At 36.3% G+C, this 19822-nt stretch overlaps 1 protein-coding gene across 1 annotated transcript in view; it reads right to left on the bottom strand.

Moving 5' to 3' along the window:
• The window catches only part of SH3RF1 (SH3 domain containing ring finger 1), an 89518-nt gene that overhangs the window by 25615 nt on the left and 44081 nt on the right, over positions 1 to 19822 (bottom strand). Inside the window, exons 2-5 of the mRNA XM_075709490.1 lie at positions 11220 to 11495; positions 9741 to 9836; positions 2224 to 2526; positions 1201 to 1311 (exon numbers count right to left, since the gene is read on the bottom strand). Coding sequence (XP_075565605.1) covers positions 1201 to 1311; positions 2224 to 2526; positions 9741 to 9836; positions 11220 to 11495 — 786 coding nt within the window. The remainder of the gene's footprint in view (positions 1 to 1200; positions 1312 to 2223; positions 2527 to 9740; positions 9837 to 11219; positions 11496 to 19822) is intronic.

A 19822-nucleotide genomic window follows, 5' to 3' on the forward strand; every position in this document is an offset into this window, starting at 1 on the left:
GAAGGAGTTGTTAACAATAAAAGGAGAAAGCATTGCTACAGTGCAACTTGCATTTTCAGTAAGGCAGGGCAAAAGCACACTGTCTGTATAATTGTGAATAATAAGGTCATCTGTCTGAAGAACAAAGAATGTGAAATACATTTACTTGGATGGGAGCAATTGTTGCATCACTACTGATAATGAACATTTGTGGGATCATGGTGGATATTCAGCTGAACATAAACTTTGTGCTACACTCGGGCCAAATGAATGGATGCAAATTCTCAAGATATAAACATCAGACTAACAGGATAAAAGTAAAAGGGTCATACTATCAATATTTTCATCCCTGAAAATGACCCTGCAGTACTGTACCGAGTTCTGGAATGCACTTACCATGTGCATTTGGACTTGAAACAAGAATTAAATTTCGAGAATTCCTACGATCAAAATAAAGGCTTATTACGTTCCCTTGAAGATCTCTAAAAACTGGTATCCACAATCTTTACTGCAGTTAAGGTAAGGCTTTGATAAGTGCAGTATGATATAGGACGTTCCAGAGCTTCTCCACCACAAGCACAGCAAAGTAAAGAGTTTCAGTTGGTTTTGGAATGAAATCCTGTGCTTTTTGAAGACAATGTCATTTTCTTTGTCCAAAGGAAAGAGCATTGCATTGTATTGCTTCCTTCAAAAGACAGCCATTTGCAAGTTTTTCATATTGAGCTCCAAGAACCATTTCATATGCTGCAGGCGTACACACAACTAAAATAATCTTATTTAATTGGGATAAAGCAGAGTTTTGAAAGTTATTTCAGAGAATCTTGATAATATTAAGTAAGACAGAAATACCTGGCAGCTGTGGTCTCAAGTTGATGGTCTTTAGTAAGATCTTGATTGTTTCTCCTAACCTCCTCCCATAGCATAATCTCTTTCCTACTCAAGCTGAGAAGAAACACTGTTCTGGAAGGAAGTGTGTTTCTTGTGTTTACTACAGCGAAATGACAGAGGAAAGGTGGAGAAATGGATATGCATGACAGGATGCAAACATTATTGTACCAATAATGCTTTCACTATAATTCAATTTATACCATTGCCTATCACATAGACAATCATCATAAAATCATCATTTCAAATCAGTGTATGAGAACTCGAGAAAAAAAAAAAATGACTGTACAGACCAAAGATAAATGGGAAGGCTGAGTTTTCTTAAACAGTACTTACACCAAGAGCAGCTTGGTAGGTAACTTCTGATGGGAACGTAAATGAAGGCCCTGTTGTGACGGGGCTGCTAGGGGGTGGAGTCACAATTAGCCCTGTAGTACCGATATGAACCTGTCAAAGAAAAAAAAAAAGAAAACCAGCAGGGTCAGTTCTGAGTAGTTTAATAAGATCTGGTTTTGACACAGCTGTAAGCTTCATGGTCAAAATCACCTGTACTGTACTATCTGTAACTTTAGACTAGAACTAATTTTTTGTTAGATACCCATGCAAACAGTATCGGATCACTGCTCCCTTTTTTTTTTTCCCTGATGTTTCAGAAACTTTGGAGATATATTGAACTAGCACTGTGAAACACACTTTTACCAGTGTCAGTTTTCTTTTTTTCCATAAAAGGCTGTCAGATCCCAAAGGTGTGCAAATAAAACATATTTTCTAGCTCACGTAAAATGATGCCAACACTTCTTGGTCTCCATTATTATCTCTTCTCCCAAAATGTAATCTCTATGTGAAACAGACAATTGTTCACAAACTAGTGTAGCTCGTAACTAAAAGCTTTGAAGAAACAGGAGAGTAACAAATAAATAAAGCCAGCTGAATATTTCTACTTATCACAATCAGCTTAATATGGTACGTTTCTGGAATTCATGTAATTTTCAAGTTGAATTTACCATTTACTTGCATGCACTTTATTAATATCCAATATTATATTCAATTTAGGAAAAAACCAAGAAATTAAATCGCTCCACAGTTTAATAAAAATCTTTGTGGCACTTAAGAAATTAACAACTGTGAAAAAAATGAGCTTACAAGACCAAAAATATTTGCTATCATTGTATAAGAAGTGTTGTAAAATGTTTTCCTTAAATGCTTTCATGTTGGAAGATAAACTTTGTGAAAGTGTACGTTAATATTAATTACATATAATAATTTGAAGTAATCTGACAAGATCAGAAGCCTTTGTATTTATTAAAAAAAAAAAAAAAAACAAACCACACGATTTATATTTGATTTCATGTAAATTACCTGAGAAGGGGCACTACAGGAAAGTCCTGTCAGCTCACTTATGCGGGCTGCTGCGGTTGGGTTGCTGGAGCTGATGAGGACAGGAGGACTAATTTCCATTGAGTGGCGATTCTGAGAAGACTGTGAAGACTTGTTGGACATAGTGAGGGAGGTAAAAGAGTGCCGTTTTTTGGTGTTTTTCTTAGTATCGGTGTGCTTTTGGGTTGAATTGTTGTGGGCTGCCCCAGAGGTACCTTCTCCAGAGTCAACAGCAGAACCTGAGGGCTTATCCAATTCTATCAGCTGTTTGGCTGCTGTGTTAAACTACAAGAGATAGTCACACATCAGTACTTTTTTTATTTATATAAATCGTCTGAATATAACAAAAAAAAAAGAACTATTTTCCTTTTATTCATATATTATAATAGAATTTAAACCATGCAACTTAAAACTGTGACATACTGACCTACTTGACAAATTAGTCATTACAGAGTGACAAGTCTTTCACTACAAACTCAACACACTTACTGTTGGGCTGGTGTGGACTACCCACCTAAGGTAAAATTTCAGTCAAGAAAGGACATTATGCTCTAGTCCAGCCATGGATTAATTCAGCAATATCTGCTGCCTGTGTTATCTAGAAGTCAGACTAAATTACAGTGGTCCCCTTTGACCTTATAGTATAAAAATCTATATTACAAAACTTCTTGAATGTTCATTTTAAGCCTTTTTTGTTTTGTTTGTAAGCATGACATAAACCCACACCTATGCACATGGACTCTTGAAGACATTCCTCCTAGTGTCCCTTGGTATTTATGCATGCATCTTTAACACTGCAAGCAGTAAAAAACAGGCTTCCTAAATGCAGATTTAAGAACATAGTAGGACAGACTAAAGATCCAGCTATATCAGTATACTGCCTGACAACAAGTAGCTATACAAGCATAAGACAGTATAAGGAGAAAAGAAACATATATTGGCAATTCTGTGGAAATACCTTCTCAGCTTCTGAATTTTCTAATGCAGAAGCAGCATCTCTGTGCCTAAGAACCCTCAAAAAGATTTTTCCTTTTTTAAGCTTATCTAATGAATTTTTGTTCACACCGAAATTTTCTGTTAATTTGTTACAACAATATTATATTGAATGCAAACAAATCCTTCCTTTCCGATGAAGAAATCTGGAATCCCACACATTTTCTTCTTACAATGAAATGTAAGCTATGTAAGAGGGGAAAAAAAAACCCAAACAAAACCCTCTACATTTTTCACAAACCCTTTACTTCCAGAAAATCTTATTTATATTTTAGAGCTATTGGAAATACTAATGTCAGAAGTGTCATTTATTCATGAGCTGAAGTAACACCACCACCAGTTTTCTGAACAAGTTAACTAATGTTAACAGGTACCACTAAATATGAATACTGTTACTTGGATAAGTGTAGCCAATTATCAAGATGGGAAAAAAATCTTTTCTGAAGAACATCAGGATGAAACAATGAAATTAGTTCCTGTGGAAATACTATTTCTGTTCTTCAGCATATTGTTTCTCCTATTTATTTTATGAATTTTTCCACAAGTCTTAAGATAGCTACTATGCTCATGAGGAGTTTTAAAGCAGTATTTTACCCCATCAAAACTTTACTAGACAAATAACACATCATTAATCATGATAGCATCCACACTGATTTAAATGCAGCTCCCACAAATGACAACAGCTTATACCCTGAACACTTTCCTATCTCTGAGGACAAGTAGATACATATGAAGTGGTACAAAAGAATAAAGAATGTATTTTTTTTTTAATATAGAAAAGGTTTTCAAGTGGTATTTGAAAGATGAGATCTGGAAGGAAATTATGCATGTACAGAAGAAACAGACAAAGTTCAAAACTAGAATGATTAGAACAATGACGAGTTGACACAAAAGCCTACTAGGATGAAACAGCAGGAGAATTAAAATTATGAAATGCTTGAAGAGGAAGGACTACCCAGAACATACTGCAGCGGAAGAGGGGCATAATGGGGGATTTGACAAAGGATGAGAAGATGAGAATGTAGAATTTTTTCCTAAATGCTCTTATTATTGGTCCTTCTGAAGGCAGCTGAAGACAACAGGAAGGATAGCAGAAGACAATGTCACAGTATTAAACATTCCTAAGAAAAAGGTGGACGCTAGATTTTCCTTCCTGCTCATACTGGACATGGATCATATGGACAAAATAATTTTGTATCACTTGTGTAGTACAGAAGGTATAACCATACAGCTTTCTCCAATTAACTTGCAGGCCCACTATTTAGATAATTTTTTTTTTTTATATATATACTTAAAGCAGACATACTTTTAACAGACCAGTGAAAACAATGTTGTTTTATCACAGAACACTGATGTGAGGCTGAAGGATATGAAACAAGTAGAAAATAAGACCAAGAAAAGCGTACTCTGCTACCCATCCTGTCAGGGTCCTATCCTTCATCAGAGAAGAACATGCAGGCTTTTCAAAGACTAATCATTTTATGTATTTTGCACATTTTATTTTTTCCACCTCAGATTGAAATTCTTCATGTTCTTCATGAGAATCTGTGTCTTCCATATTGTCTTATACAAAGGCTGCAACCACTTCTATTCTTACCTAACCTAGTCCCTCATTGAGCAAAGAACCTGTTCACAAATTACACAGATCAGAGAAAGAAAAGCAGCACTCATTGCTAAAACAAGAACTACCTATTCAGAATAGTTAAGGGATCACCCAGGAGTAAAAAACAAAACCAAAAGCCACTCTGCTAAAAGCACTCTGAGGTACCTGTTACACCTAATTACGTTTGTTTACCTCCTGAAGCTATTAATGCCTGCAGAATCTGATTACTTCTATACCGTGAGCAACCTATTAGAGAAAAGTTAAGGCCCGCCCATGGGATTGATTCAAAACTGATTCAAATATAAGCAAGGTACCAAGCTTTCTTATGTAGAGAATAAAGCACAGGACAGTAGCGTGAACTTGAACATGGAAGTAAGCTGATTACTAGCCTTTTCTTAGAAGCAACCCAAGGACAGCAATAGTTGCAGAATACTTTGCAGAGTGCAGCTTATTTCTTCCTTGAGAAGAGAAATGAAGAACTTGCATGCATTCTCCAATGAAATGGCTAGCAACCATTCAAGGTCACCATGGGAATGCATCCCACTCGGGCTACAAAGTGTTTCAATACAGCATTCCTTTCTGCAACAAATACCCCTGTATCTATTCCCACATTTTCTACGTCATTTGTTTTCCTGAACAGATGTATTTGAACTGAAGCTTCTTTACTTCAAATTTTACCTTCACATTTATTTGTTTTTTCCATTCAACAAAATCTTTGCTGTAACAGATAGCCTGAAATCCAATTCCCCTTCCCACCAAAACCCAGGAAACAGAACAACTTTCCGAACGGGGCAAGACAGAGGCGGACAGCTGAGCCGCGTCTCAGTGCTGCAGCAGGTTTCTGCCTGCCTGCAGCCATCTGGAGATATTATCAAGTAGACTACCATGCAAGACCTATTTCAAGGTCTCTTATAGCTGTGCTTTACTGCACTTATTTTACAAATTAATTCAGGTGTTCTTCACTCACAAATACATAGTTAGAATTTAAATATCATCACTTTCTGAAATTAAGTAAAAACACCATCTTCTCCCTCAAATGACCTTTCTATTCACGTTCATCCAAATTTTTTAATTATGCAATTTTACTACATCACCATAGGTCAAGGAGTTATTTTTTCCACATCACCAACACTATTATTAGTCAAATTCCAATTTCTAGACAACATTTCACTTTCACATATATTTGGAAACAGAGTAGTAAAGTGTAAGTGGAACCAAGGTAAACGTTGTCCTTATTTGATGTTACTACTTTTACTAAGCATCATCCTGGAGGACAGGCAATAGCTTAGAAACCTAAATTCAACTTTGCAATTAAAATTTTGGAACAAATATATTTTGTCCAAACCAGTGGAAGAATCATTTCACAAATCTTGAACAGATCAGAATCATGAACGAAGTTATGTTTATATTAATTTTTGAAACAAATGAAATAGTTCTGTACTGAAGTTAGGGAAATTAATCAAAACTATGATGCCCAGAAGTTGTCGTTGGAATGATAACATTGAGATTACCACATTCAAATACAGTGGGGATTACATTATAATTTTCTACTCAAAATTAACAATCTCTATTTTCAGGCGTAACATACAACAGTCACTTTTTACATAAAATTTCTGCTTTAAGGTCCGGGCAGGCAAAACAGTCAAAAAGCAGAGGAAAATTCCTGTAAAAGGTTTTATCTTATTCTTCTGAGTTAGTATTGTTACAGAAGTCTGATTTTTTTTTTTTCTAAGCACTTTAAATCAGATCACATCATTTAACAGTGGTAGACAAAGTTTAGCCTAGTAAGTACAACATTAAAAAGACCATGCTAGAAATCCAGCCTAAAATCCAATCTACAATGTATAGACACAATAAAAAATAAAAATGTTTTGAAACACTCCTGTTTAGTACAGCAGGAGATGCTAACAAAACAAAACAAAAAAAAAAGAACAACCTGACACACTAGGTACATAAAATCTTATGTTCTCATCGACTAAAGTGTCATGTTAACTGACGGATGCAGTAGTATAAAATTACAATGAACTTAAAATTCTACTACAGTAAACATTTTAGATAATTTTGTGGGTTTTTTCCCCTACATTTCTGTAAGATTATTTATAAATAAAGCTAGAGGAGCTGGAGTAATACAAAGGTGTTTCCCAGTTGTTCATGTTAACTTGGGAAAACAAAAGCTGTCGTTATTTTCTACTGACATTTTGATTGAAAAGTGATTCCCTTTGCCTGATTTTTCTTATTCTATTCCGGGCGTTTGTATTTTTCTAGTTGTTCTGTATGAGTGCTGAATAACTTGTAAAAATTTAAACACTTTCTACATTCAGAGTGTGTTTACCAAGTGTTAAACCACATCAAAGTGTCAAATTTGAGGTCATTCTAAGAAAGGTATATTGTACCCAGAACTGTATTCCACATAGAAAAATTCTAACACTATCTGTTTAGTTCTGATTAATCTCTTTTTGGAACAGAGATAAACATAAGCGTTACGAACTTAATCATACAGTTTCTGAACTCACTGCATTTGATTTCGTCACTGTGCAAGAACCTGGTTGACCTGGTTTTAATGCAAGCACATTGAAATTCCATCAGTCAAAAGTCTAGTAATTTAGATATGTTAATCAGGTCTTACTCTAGTAAAACTAGACCGTTTGTTTCATTTTAGCACTTCTTAGAAAATAGAATTTCTTTTTTTGCAATGTTTTGCATTATTAATTTTTCATTTGCTGATAGAAGTAATTATTTCACAGTGCTACATGTCTACAGATAAAGGCGTAATGATTTGTGACTCAGGTAACAAACTATACTTTCAATGGAATCACTATTAAAATTCCTCTCAAAATGTTTTCAGTCTTAGCTTTTATTATTACCATAAATTTAGTAAGTGAAAGCAATATAAAAGCATAGAGCAGACTAGCAATCACTGAATCATAAAATGTTCCTCCCAGTAAAAAGTTGTCCTCAAATAGGGTTTTTCATGGACTTCAACATTTCTAAAGTTTATCCTGTGACCTCATCATACAAGAAACATCACAAGTAACAGACCTATACTACAGAATAAACATCACAGACTACACTTATTTTGAAGTTAAGGACTCAGAAAATCTCGAGTAAATGCAGCTACTAATTCAGATTAAAAAAAAAAAAAAGAAAAAAAAAGTATATGGACTAACATACACAAGACAAAGATATGTCTGTCATTATGACAAAAATAGGCAATGATTACAGGATTGGGAAATATAACTAAAAACACCATATAAAAATACCTCAAAAATATGAATTATTTCTCATCTTCGGTGTCTTTAAGGTTAACATACATAACAATGGTTTACTATACTTGTTTGTACTTTGTCTGCTTATTTTCCAGAACAACAGTTATATAGTCCCAGAAAACAGGTATTTCAAAGTTCATATTGAAAGTTTTCTGCATATCTCACTGCTCTTCACCAGAGTATGTGTTTCAGTTTAGTATACTGAAAATAAACACCTGTCTGATCTGAAGTATCTCTTTGAGTATTATTTATCATTCTAGACTTCTCATATCATTTTAGCGGGGATTTGCAAGTGCATACACAAGCGCTTGTGCCTGTTCTAAAAGGGTTAACTGAAGATACATTTTCTTAGTTGATGAAATTTGTCCGAAAACATCAACAGTGAAATACATTCTGTGACCGAGTATCACTTTTACGTAATTTTTTTCAAGAGTATATCTCCATTTTGCAAACTTTTGTAGAGAAGGAAACAGAGTTGTTAGCTAAATAGTTAGCGCAAGTGGCAGCCCTAGGAAAGGGTTTTTTCTAACTTGGCTAAGTTAAGTGATTTAGTTTTAAAAAGCACCACAAATACCCTTACTGGAGGAACAGAAGGGGCAGTTAATTGCAAGGAACTAGGAATGAATAGCCAGGGGCAAGAACTTCTTAAATTGGCTTTTAAAAACTTCTTAAACTGAAGCCAGAATTGCACTAAGCAGGTTGGAAACCTTTTTATTCTGTTGTTTTTTTCAGTCATGCGAAAACCTCTATCCCCACATACACAGATCCTTACATAAACCTATAAAAATGAATATACGTATTTTCCCTTTTAAAGAAAAAATTCTACGTTGGTTGAACACAGCCATTTTTTAAAAAGTTCCCATCTCATCAGGGCATTCAGAAATTGAATTAATGAAACCTGACTTGATTCTTAGTATGGTTACAGATTTCTTCTGTGATGTGAGGTACGCATTTCTCATCCCACAGGTAATGTGAAAACACTTTTTTTTTTAATTGTTCTGGCTCATTTATTTAAATAAAATCTCTTCAGTGGGAGAAGTTTATCTTACCAAGTATCCATAGCATACCTATCAGAAAAAGACAAACACTATTCCAAATCTCTGTATCTTTCTGTAATGCAAATTTTAATAATTATTGTTGTAGCTGTACACACTGTTCTTAATCACCTATGTCTTTTTATATAGAAGTTATAGCTTTCTACTCTTAAACCTTAAAAGGTTGGGGCAACTTTCTCAACTGCTGCCTCTCACTGTAAATTGTCATATCACATATATGAAATGCAGGAAGATACACAAGATTTTATAGAAGGGTCTTTTGGATGTAAAAGTCAATGCTTTACCTGCTTAACAACAGCCTATATTCTCTGACCTTCTAGTTGTGCTAATTTGATTTTGAGAGGCAGGTATTAGGGACAGTGCAAAGCTTATTATTTCTCTGACTTGCTGATAGCTAAGTAAAAATCACTGGTTCAACTGCTAAGGTAACTTTCCCAAACTAAGCATGCAGATCTTAGATTATTTAAGTCTAAGACTGTATCTCAGCTTATTTTGGAATCACCACCAGTACTCATTATTCTTCCTTTTAGAAAATGAAATACACAATGGGCACAACCTTACTGAGGGCCCAACTTTACTCACCTCAACATATGAAATTGGAAATATTCCTATCTTGTCAGCCAGCATTCCTTCTGCCCAGTTTTCATCCACGCGGCGAATTACAGTCAGAACATCATCCTGTGTGAACATGCAGCGATTATGTCTCCCAGCTCTAATTAAACTTCTAATTTAATTTCCCTCCATAACACATGGGTAATCAAAGAAGGCGGTACATGGGCAAGAACCACAGAGAAGGCGCTCCGTAACAGGAATATGCCGCTTTTGGGGTTGAAGTCAGTTCCAGCCGTTCCTTTTCCTATTTTGTCAGAGTTCAGCTAACTGTCCACAGCTCATCTCAGCCATCAGACTTTGTCCTTAGTGCCAGACTTCCTGCCGTGTTCAGCCCATGGTATTCATCAGCCCCCCTTGAAGTCCTTGGCATTCGTCAGCAGAACTGCAATCTTTTTACTTCTCAACTGACTCATTACCTATCTTCCCTAGATGTTGCTTTCCTACTTAAGTACTTAAGAACACTGGTAAGTGATATGATTTCTTTCACATCTACATGGAGCATTTGGATCAGATACAGTTTTGAGAAAGTTACATTAAAAAAAGGATTTACGTGCACATTAAACATTGCTCTCACTTATACCAAGATACGTAATTATTTCATATGCAAGTTAAAATATTTGGAAACATATATGCTTACTCAAGCGAGACTGCAGATTTTTTTAAAAAAAAAGCAGTTGGCCAACAAGTTAATCAAAATATGCAAGCTAATGCCAATCATCCTCAACAGTATTTCTGTTCTGTGTTGTAATAACCATTGTCTGTCCACATGTTAATATCTTTCCTTTTTAGAATTTTAGCTATCCTTTTCACTTTTAATAGGCAAGGGTAGAAAAGTAATTAGCTCACATTTGATCTTAAAACATTTTTGTGCAATTCGATAAAGAATCAGAAACTGAAAAAAAGTAACAGTTCTGATTCCTGTTAAAACTCCATATCATTATGTGCTCTGCAAGACAGAAAATTCCAATAGAAAAGATGTAAGAAGAAAAATCATATTTTCCAAAAGGCAATTAGTAATATTATAGAATGACAAAGTTTAGTAGTACTTTATGTCTAGTATCTAGATCCTAAAAAATGTAATTTACTAAATGCAAAGCTGAAAATAGTATGAACTTCAATGATTTAAAAATGAGTGTTTCTTTAAAGACAGAACACTTTTAATTCATAATACAACTTATTTCTCATAAATTAAGAACATTACTACTGCAATTATGAAAAACTGCATTCTCAAAAATAAAGCCTCAGAGAAATTATGTGTAATTTAGGAAAAGAAGGAAGACAAAACTAATCAACATAGGAGAAATACCTGCAGAATTACTTGCCCTTTTCATATTTGTGCAGCTCCATTTAAAAAAAAAAAAAAGCAGACAAGACTACAGAACAGTCATTATTTCTTATCCAAGTGAATGAAATTATTAAAAGAAAATAATAATTTTATTCTGCTTTTACCTTTGCAAATGGTAAACAGTCTTTATCTGCTTCCTTGTCTTTTACTTCAAAGTCATAAAGTGCTTTGCACTGAGGCGGAGGTTGAGGTAAAGGTTTAATAATCTGAACAAAATTGGTAGGAAAAAAGCCATGGATGCCATTGACTTCTCCATGATACCAATTTTCATCCACCTGTCGACGCAAAATGATGATGTCCCCTTTACTGAATTTAAGATCTCCAGGTTCTTTTCCCTCGTAGTTATACAATGCTTTGGCACATGGTAACTGAGGTACACCCTAAAGAAGAAGAAGAAAAAAAAAATCACTAGAATTAGATGAGTATTACTAAATAGCATTTATATTACATTCTTTGGGAGACTATGAATGAAACTGTATAAAATTGTACAGTAAAATTATACACAATAAGATCATTTTATGGCAATGATTCTACTGATTTTACCCAAACGTGTATGAAGAGCTTCAGTTCTATACAGTCTTAACATCCCCCTAAATTTCATGATGATTTTCAGTAATGCTACAACATTGCTAGACATGAGAGGCAAAAAAAGGTAATACTTTAACCTTCATGTACTCATTCACGAAGTTTAAACATTAAAAAAAACCCAAACAAACTGGAAAGTACCCTGACCACTTGAGAGATCTGACAGAAAAATGCTGCAAGAAAATACAGCACTAGAATAACAAATTTGCTATAAGACCTTTAAGGCATGTTTTCTGCCTGACTTTCTTATTATTTTCCTCACCTTATTTATTTCACAGGCACAGAATGCTAAGGATGAGGACATAAGGGAGGTGTTTTCCAGCTTGAAAAACAAGTCTCACTTTATTAAAGGTGAAATAATTCATCCTGGAACAACCCTTTTAATTTAATTATTTATGTTAAGACAAGGCTAAAAAGAATTACTGGGGAAAAAAAAAAAATCTGTTGAAGGCATGTATCCTTGGGTTTTCTTCACTTGATTCCTCCATAATATCTGAAAACTGTAGGTCTTGGTGCTGCTCTTGAATGCATGTCAGAAGGATTACAATATAATACTGTCATCCTCCCTTACATACACTGCAGGTATTATTTTTTAGTTGCTCAGTCTGTGCCTCCACATTTTGCAAGAGTGAGCCATAGAACTCTACAACTCTAGTATTAGGGCTACTGCCTTCAAAACCCCCTTTTCTTTCCAATTTTAAATACCTAGAGGAGAGCTCATCCCCTTAATGATGCAAACAGCAGTATCCTGCATTACTAAAACAGTCTTTCCATAACAAAGACAGTATTTATAGTCAACTAGAGTATAGTATTTCACATCTTTAATGCTATCCCTTACAGAAAAGGCAAATGTTAATGAAATTCAATGTTGGCGATATTATTTGTCACATCTACCCCATGGTATGTCTCTCCTCTCAAGTATTCTATCAGCTCAGATTGTAAATTGGAGTTGCACTTGCAATATCTCAAGAGGTACACACACAACGCAAGGAAATTCTCAGAAGGAATTATGACTTTGAGTCTGTCTCATTGGTCAGAAGACAGAGTGCTTGATAATTTATTTCACATTTAACACTTAAAATTTTGTCTTTCAATATAATCCAATTTGTTTGGACATCTTTAATTTTTTTGTGTATGATTTTATAAACAGATCAATAATTTCATGAATGGATAAACAATATCTTAAAGATTAGCTTATTTAATAATTTTCTTTCTATACCAAACAGTCAAAGGAAAACTATGTGTATATACATAGGTACAGGTGAGTATGGTTCACATAGGAATACAGGAAAATCACAGTTCATTCTATTGCACCTGGGATGGGTACTAGAATGATTATACTAGTCCATGGTTTGGCTGGGATAGGGTCAATTTTCTTCATGGTAGCTTGCATGGGGCTATGTTTTGGATTTGTGCTGAAAACTGCTGAAAATAGAGAGATGTTTTGGTTACTGCTGAGCAGTGCTTACACAGAGTCCAGGCCTTTTCTGCTTCTCACCCCACCCCACCAGCGAGTAGGCTGGGGGTGCACAAGAAGTTGGGAGGGGGCACAGCTGGGACAGCTGACCCCAGCTGACCACAGGGATATTCCTGACCATATGATGTCATGCTCAGCATATAAAGCTGGGGGAAGAAGAAGAAAGGGGGGGGATATTCAGAGTGATGGCATTTGTCTTCCCAAGTAACCGTTAAATGTGCTGGAGCCCTGCTTTCCTGGAGATGGCTGAGCACCTGCCTGCTGATGGCAAGCAGTGAATGAATTCCTCCTTTTGCTTTGCTTGCGTGCACAGCTCTTGCTTTACCTATTAAACTGTCTTTTATCTCAACCCATGAGTTTTCCCACTTTTCCTCTTCCAGTTCTCTCCCCATCCCACTGCAGGGGGGCGTGAGCAAGCGGCTGTGCGGCGCCGAGCTGCCAACTGGGGTTAAACCACGACAGGGCCCCAACTGATTAAGGGGGAAATTCATGGCCACAAGAGAAGAACTAAAAAAATATTGTCTGAATGTATTTTTTTAGTCCTATGTGCTCTGTGCAGAGTAAACAGACAGGATGAGGGAAGCAGTCGGTGCAGATGTGGCGAGGACAAGTGCAGAGAGAGAACAGGGAGGTGGGGGGGACGAGGGCAGGTTGGAAGCAAAAAGAAACACACCTCTACGCAAGAGAGGAAACACCTGCTTGTTTATCCATTTCCATCCCAATAACAAACCAACCAACCAACCAAAAAAGTTACAGCCCTTCAGTGATTACGAGCCAGAAAATTACTTGGTAGAAAAAGGGCTCCAGTCAATTATGGCCACTACAACACATACGCATCTCTCTTGAACTGGAGGGAATAGCTGGAGTTCTCCCAGGAATCACCCCATTCTCCCGGGAGAAAGCTTTCTATGTCCCTGCACTGAGGAAGAACTTCAAGATTAGCCGTGTGTATAAAACACAGTTGGAAAATTAATATTTTTAAAGACAAACAAAACCAAAACAAACCAGGAGTACCAGCACAGCAGATCATGTCAAAGCGATCAAACTCATCAATTAGTCATCATTTAATTGTTAGAACTCGATATTGTATTTACGCAGTTTATCACAAAGCCTCCCACGAGCAAACCTCCACTCAAACTTACAAACATCTGTTTATATTTTATAGGAAGCTCCTTTCCCAGTGTATAGGTTGAGTTTCTGCAAAGCTTGTTTCCCACGTTAAATAAAAATGGTTCCAGTCCACAATTTCAAACAGAACAAGGTTCAACAAAACACACACTTAGTTCTCAGTCAGGCTGCCAGGGATTAAAAAGAAATGGTGAAACGACGCTGAAGAGAAGTAAAGCGAACGCCTTTCCCTTCTGTCCCAGCCCAGCGGGAGGATGAAGCGAGAAGGAGCGGGCGGGCGGGCGACGGGGAGCGCCGTTCTCAGGGGTGCGGTACCAAGGGCCCCCGAGCGCCATCTTCACATTCCTCCTCCTCCTCCTCCTCTGAGCAACCTGGGAGCCGCGGCTCACGGCTGGTGCCTTGCGGGCCGTCGTGGTTAGCAGCCTTGGGTGGCTTTGGCCCCCCTTCTGCCCCTCCGGCTACTCACCAGGAGAAAAGGCCATGAGGATACGCGGAGCCGGAGTTTACATTTCACTCCGTGTCTCTCACTCGGCTAAACATGAAAGGAAGGCTTTGGAAGAAAAACTCCGCAGCCTACCCTTAGGTTTAGAGCTGCCATTTACCCTGCCAGCTCTTTGAGAAAGCAACAACAAAAAAAACAACCCCAAAAACAAAAAAAAAAAAAAAAAAAAAAAACAACCCACCCAGACAAAAAACATTTTAGGAAATTAAAATATAAAACTCAGAAAGACTCCACACAAAACGGGTTTCTTAGAATTATGTCCTCAGTCCTTATGCAAAATCCTTATGCAAAAGTATTTGAACTTCTAACGCTACTGCTGATATACAAACTGTTTAAATTCATTTTTAGCTAAGGCATGGATATACATACATTTCACATGCCAGATTCCTTTAAAGAAAATAAAATTAATAATATACGATGACATCAAAACAAGTGGCTTAACAAGAATCTGAAAAAATGCACACGCATTCATATATTTGAGGCTTGGGTCCCTCAGATTTCTTCTCCCAACCCAGATATTTTGCCTTAGAAACCTACAGAATTCACTTACAATTTTCCTCTTTGGATTTATATTTTGTGTTCCGTCACCTGATTTTGAACTTTACTCTTATTTTTTTAACGGACAATATGCAACTGTATGTATTTTTCATGAGCTTAAGCCAAGAGAAACTTATGCCTGCAGAGAAACACGAGATCTGATTTCCTTCTAAAAAGGAGTTTCTGTGGCAGAAGCCCAAACATAAATATGCTTACACTGGCATAAAACAGCATTCATTGTATAACTTACTGCACTTGGAGAACCAGCATAAGCTGAAGTAGCAAAAATAGTAAATCCCCTCCCAAGGAAATGAATGGAACAGATACTGGGTCATCTGCATCTCTGTTTCCTTCCAAGCCTCCCCGGCTGCAGTTGTCGCTTTTCCAAGCAAGGCATTCCCTGGTCCCAGGCTGTGAGACTGGGATGTGGCCTGGGCTTCCCTGTGAACCAGTTGAATTTACCCAGAATATCGATGCCGTTTTCACCTGTTTGAGGTTCTCGGACACTGAGCGTCTTCAAGAGGCCAGGAAATCTTTTTACAGCAGTACTGTTCGTTAGTAGTAGGACAGACAACATTTTTAAAGGTTTCTGAAACTGTCTATGTGCACAACCAAAGTGCTATCAGCATCCATAAAAGCTGGCCTGCTCCATCACCTCAGCAGCAGTTTTTACGCCTAGCTTTCATAAATAACTTCTGCCTTTCTTTACAGAAAATCTAAAAACTGGAAGTTACTATCACTTCGATCCAAGTTATACGAGATTCTTTAATAATCATCAGTTATTTGCAATTTTCTTACAAGTAAAGACAGAAAAATTGTTTTTCTTCATCTATTTTTTTATTTTCTTTTCATGCAGTTCCTGAATCAAATGAACGGTCACATTAATAACCACGACAAGATGAGAAACTATTATGGAAAATCTCCAATTACACAGCAATTGTAGGTAAAGTCTAGTGCTACAGAGGTGCTTTTATCAGTCTTTTTTTTTTCCCAAAGAACCAGTATTGTAAGACATACTTGGTTGCCAATAAAAGTTGCCATTCCATAAGGAAAGCAGCTTGTTAATATGCTGCAGCCAACTTGTTTGCAAGGCAGATTTGGGTTGAGTGAGTTCTTTACGTGTGCATTCTCCAGTAGGTACAGGTATACCTGAGATTTCCTCTTCACACTCCTAGTCATTCAAACCTTTGGAATGACAATATTGCTTCTTTTAATCTTCTAGTCCATTCTCTTTCATATTGTTGCCTTCTTGATGCAAATCTGTCAAATGCATCCTTTTTATTACCTTTTTTAATGTGTATTTTTGCTTTCTTTGGCCTTTACCAGGCTGTCCAGCCCTACATGGAAGGCCATCCTATTTTGCACCTATAGTTTTTTTCATCTCTCTCTCTCATCTTGCTGGCTCCAATACCTGTTTTCAAGTCTCAATTTAAAGACACCTGATCCGTCTAGTTCCTTTTTCTTTGTTTCAGCCTCCTTTGTTCTTTCTGTACCTGCATTTAAATTTTCACATATTTTGAGACACGGAGCTTATTAGAATACTTCAGGGAAGACCTCCTTAAACCGCTTATATTAAAAGATGTGTTTCCTTCAGTAGGATTTCTTTCTAAAGGAAGGAAACATGCTCCCTATGTTCAGCTATAGGTATACTGCTTTCAGCTGAAAAAATTAAATACTTGGTTTTGCAGAAGACACCAACCTAGAGACGATAACATTTGAAACTAAGTCTCCCCATTTCTTTTCGAGTTCCAGAACACAAAGTGTTCATCCAAGAACGTTAAAAGACTGCTCCCTGCATTTATTTTTCTCATCTAAGGAACAACACAAACAAGGTCAGATTTGCTCAAAGAAAGCACTATTAATCTGTATCTGACACGAAATTGTTAGTGGAATCAATCTTACATACTTCTACCATCAGAACTATCTTGGAAGACTGCAGAGGCCATCAATGCAAGTGAAATTATTTCTAGCTAAAGCACCTCTGAGGTTCCTGCTATCTGAATGATAAAAATGTAAGATATTTTTATGTCAGGAGGCTGTACCAAGTTTCCAGTATGCTGTAATAACCATAAAACCAAACCTTTGGTATCATCTGATATGAATTACTATTGCTCTACTGAATACAGTGAAACAGTATTTTTTATGTGACAGTTCACTAGATTAAGGAAGTGAGCAATGTTAATGTTGGTAAGTATATTCATTTCCACTAGTTTCTAATGATATAGTTGCACTAAATCTCATTTTTTCTAGGATGCAGAATAACCAAACATTTGACTTAAAACAGCAAAAAATTTGTAGTTGTTTTGAAACGCCATACTCAAATCTGGTTAGTCACAGCTTGGTTCAGTTTTTCATTTTAATAGAAGGAGAAGTTGTGCAGCGACAGGAAACTAGCTAGCCAGGTTACCCTGATTAAAGAGACCAGGTTTGAAACCCATCTGTGTGTAACTTAACCATGACCTATGTAACAACAATCATTCTGAAGAAAGATTACTTTAGGAAAAGAATAGAATGCAGGATAAAAAACACAATCAAGCAAACATATTCGTTGTACTTTTGGAAAAGCTGAACAACTGCAATCGGTAACTTTGTAACTAAGAACTTTAGGTTCTTGATAAGTGAAGAAATGGAATGATATTTTTACAATTATTTAATTTGACCATCAAATTAAAATTTAGTAGACCTGCAAAGCTTCTCTGCTACTAGCTAACTATTACAGAATATGGTAAACTTTCTCTAATAACTAACACCAGATGTAGCTCTAGATGTAATAGTGTGTGACATATCGGAACACTCTTTATTAATTTCCAGGTTTCAACATCTAACATAGGCTGAAATGCCAAGGACTCCTAGAGCCCTTTGCCCAACTCTTCCGAGGACTGTATCAGTTAACTTTGCTCTTGGTAACCTGCAGAAGAACTTCACAGCACAGGCTCAGAGAAACCCTTATTTTGTAATGGAAGGGTAGCTCCTCTCCTCATGTAAACAATTTTTATGTGTTCTTTTGAGGTAAGCTATCAATGACCTACTTAAAGTAGCCAGTTTATGAAAGTCCTTTTTGCTTCCTCTGGCTTAACAGCTTTTAGAAGAAAACATTTTGGCATTTTTTCTTGTCTGATGTCAAGAAATAAATACAAGGTGTTTAATATAAGTATGAGCAACTCTCTCCCACAGAGTTGTTTTGAAATTAAAAGCTGGAATACAGGAGAATGAAAGGAATTTAAAAATGTTGCCTTAAGGCCTAAACCATCAGACTAAATACAGAAGGTTAGAAAGGGATATTTACAAAGCTTTCCAAAGGCACTTAGCCCAGTCCCTTTCTGTGCAATACCTGTGTTTTTGAAAACTTTTTTTCACATGAAAAAGCAATGTCTTCAGAATGTCACCTTCTTTCTTTTGCCCATCTGAAATGCAAAGTTTTCAGCTACTTACTTCTCCAAGGTGTGTAAAGTAAAGAAAATTTTGAAAGCTTTCTACTAAACTAAGCTCTCAAAATAACCAAACAAGTAAGTAAAGAGTAGGAAAAAAGTGGAGAGGACAAAATAATTACATCCTGCACGCTGCATGTCCCCAAGTATTTTACCTGTATGCACTTGAGAGGTTAAAGATTGCTTCTTTCTACGGGCAAAGAAACCCAGAAGTGTGAGGAAGCTGCTCTAAACAGGAAACTTAGAAGGCAACTTGCAAGATGCAGAAGAGTATTCTGGGTCTGTGTTCCCATTGATTTTGAAAAGGAAAGCCAAAGCATATCAAACAATTTCATTCCGAGTCTTTAAAAACCTTTTGATTAATTGTTTACTACAAAAGGATTTTGCTTTGAAAAAAACCTTGTAAGAATCTAAACAAAACTTTAAAGTGTGCACTATGTAGAGCTAAGATGTTTATATAAAATAGTTCTTTCCAAAACCAACGATTTGCTTTATAGATCTGCTGTTATAAGCTGTTATACCAACCTATTGTAACTATTTGTTCCCCATCCAAAATCTGTTATGGGAAGTGTGACACCCTCCCTGTGCCAATACAGATTCTTAAATATCACTTGCTTTTTTTTTTTTGCTGTTTGTTATATGAACATAAAATCACAAAATAGTTACCACAGAAGAGGCAAAAAAACCCCCTCTGAAAACTGGCAAAATACAGACCACATCTGAGTGTTAAATTCTTTCCCTAAATTCATTCTTACCTGGCTATTGTGTAGCCTCCTCTTTTCACTCTTCATTTTAGTTTCCACATAAACCGGAAATTACACATCTTTGGCATCCTTTTGCTGCTGCCTGAATTCATAGTTATCCTTCTAATACAGTTATCTCGAATTTACTCTCCCTGTCAAATGCCATATATGCAATTGCTTAAACAGCCAAATAATTAACTCCCAAGCAAAATGCACTCCATTCTGAGCTCCAAGTCCAGATTAAATAGAAATTTTCACATAAACTCAGAATGCTCTTCTTTCCCGTTGGCTTAATGGGAGGCAGTCA

Source organism: Pelecanus crispus, chromosome 4 (genome assembly GCF_030463565.1).
Source record: "Pelecanus crispus isolate bPelCri1 chromosome 4, bPelCri1.pri, whole genome shotgun sequence".
Lineage (NCBI taxonomy): Eukaryota > Metazoa > Chordata > Aves > Pelecaniformes > Pelecanidae > Pelecanus > Pelecanus crispus.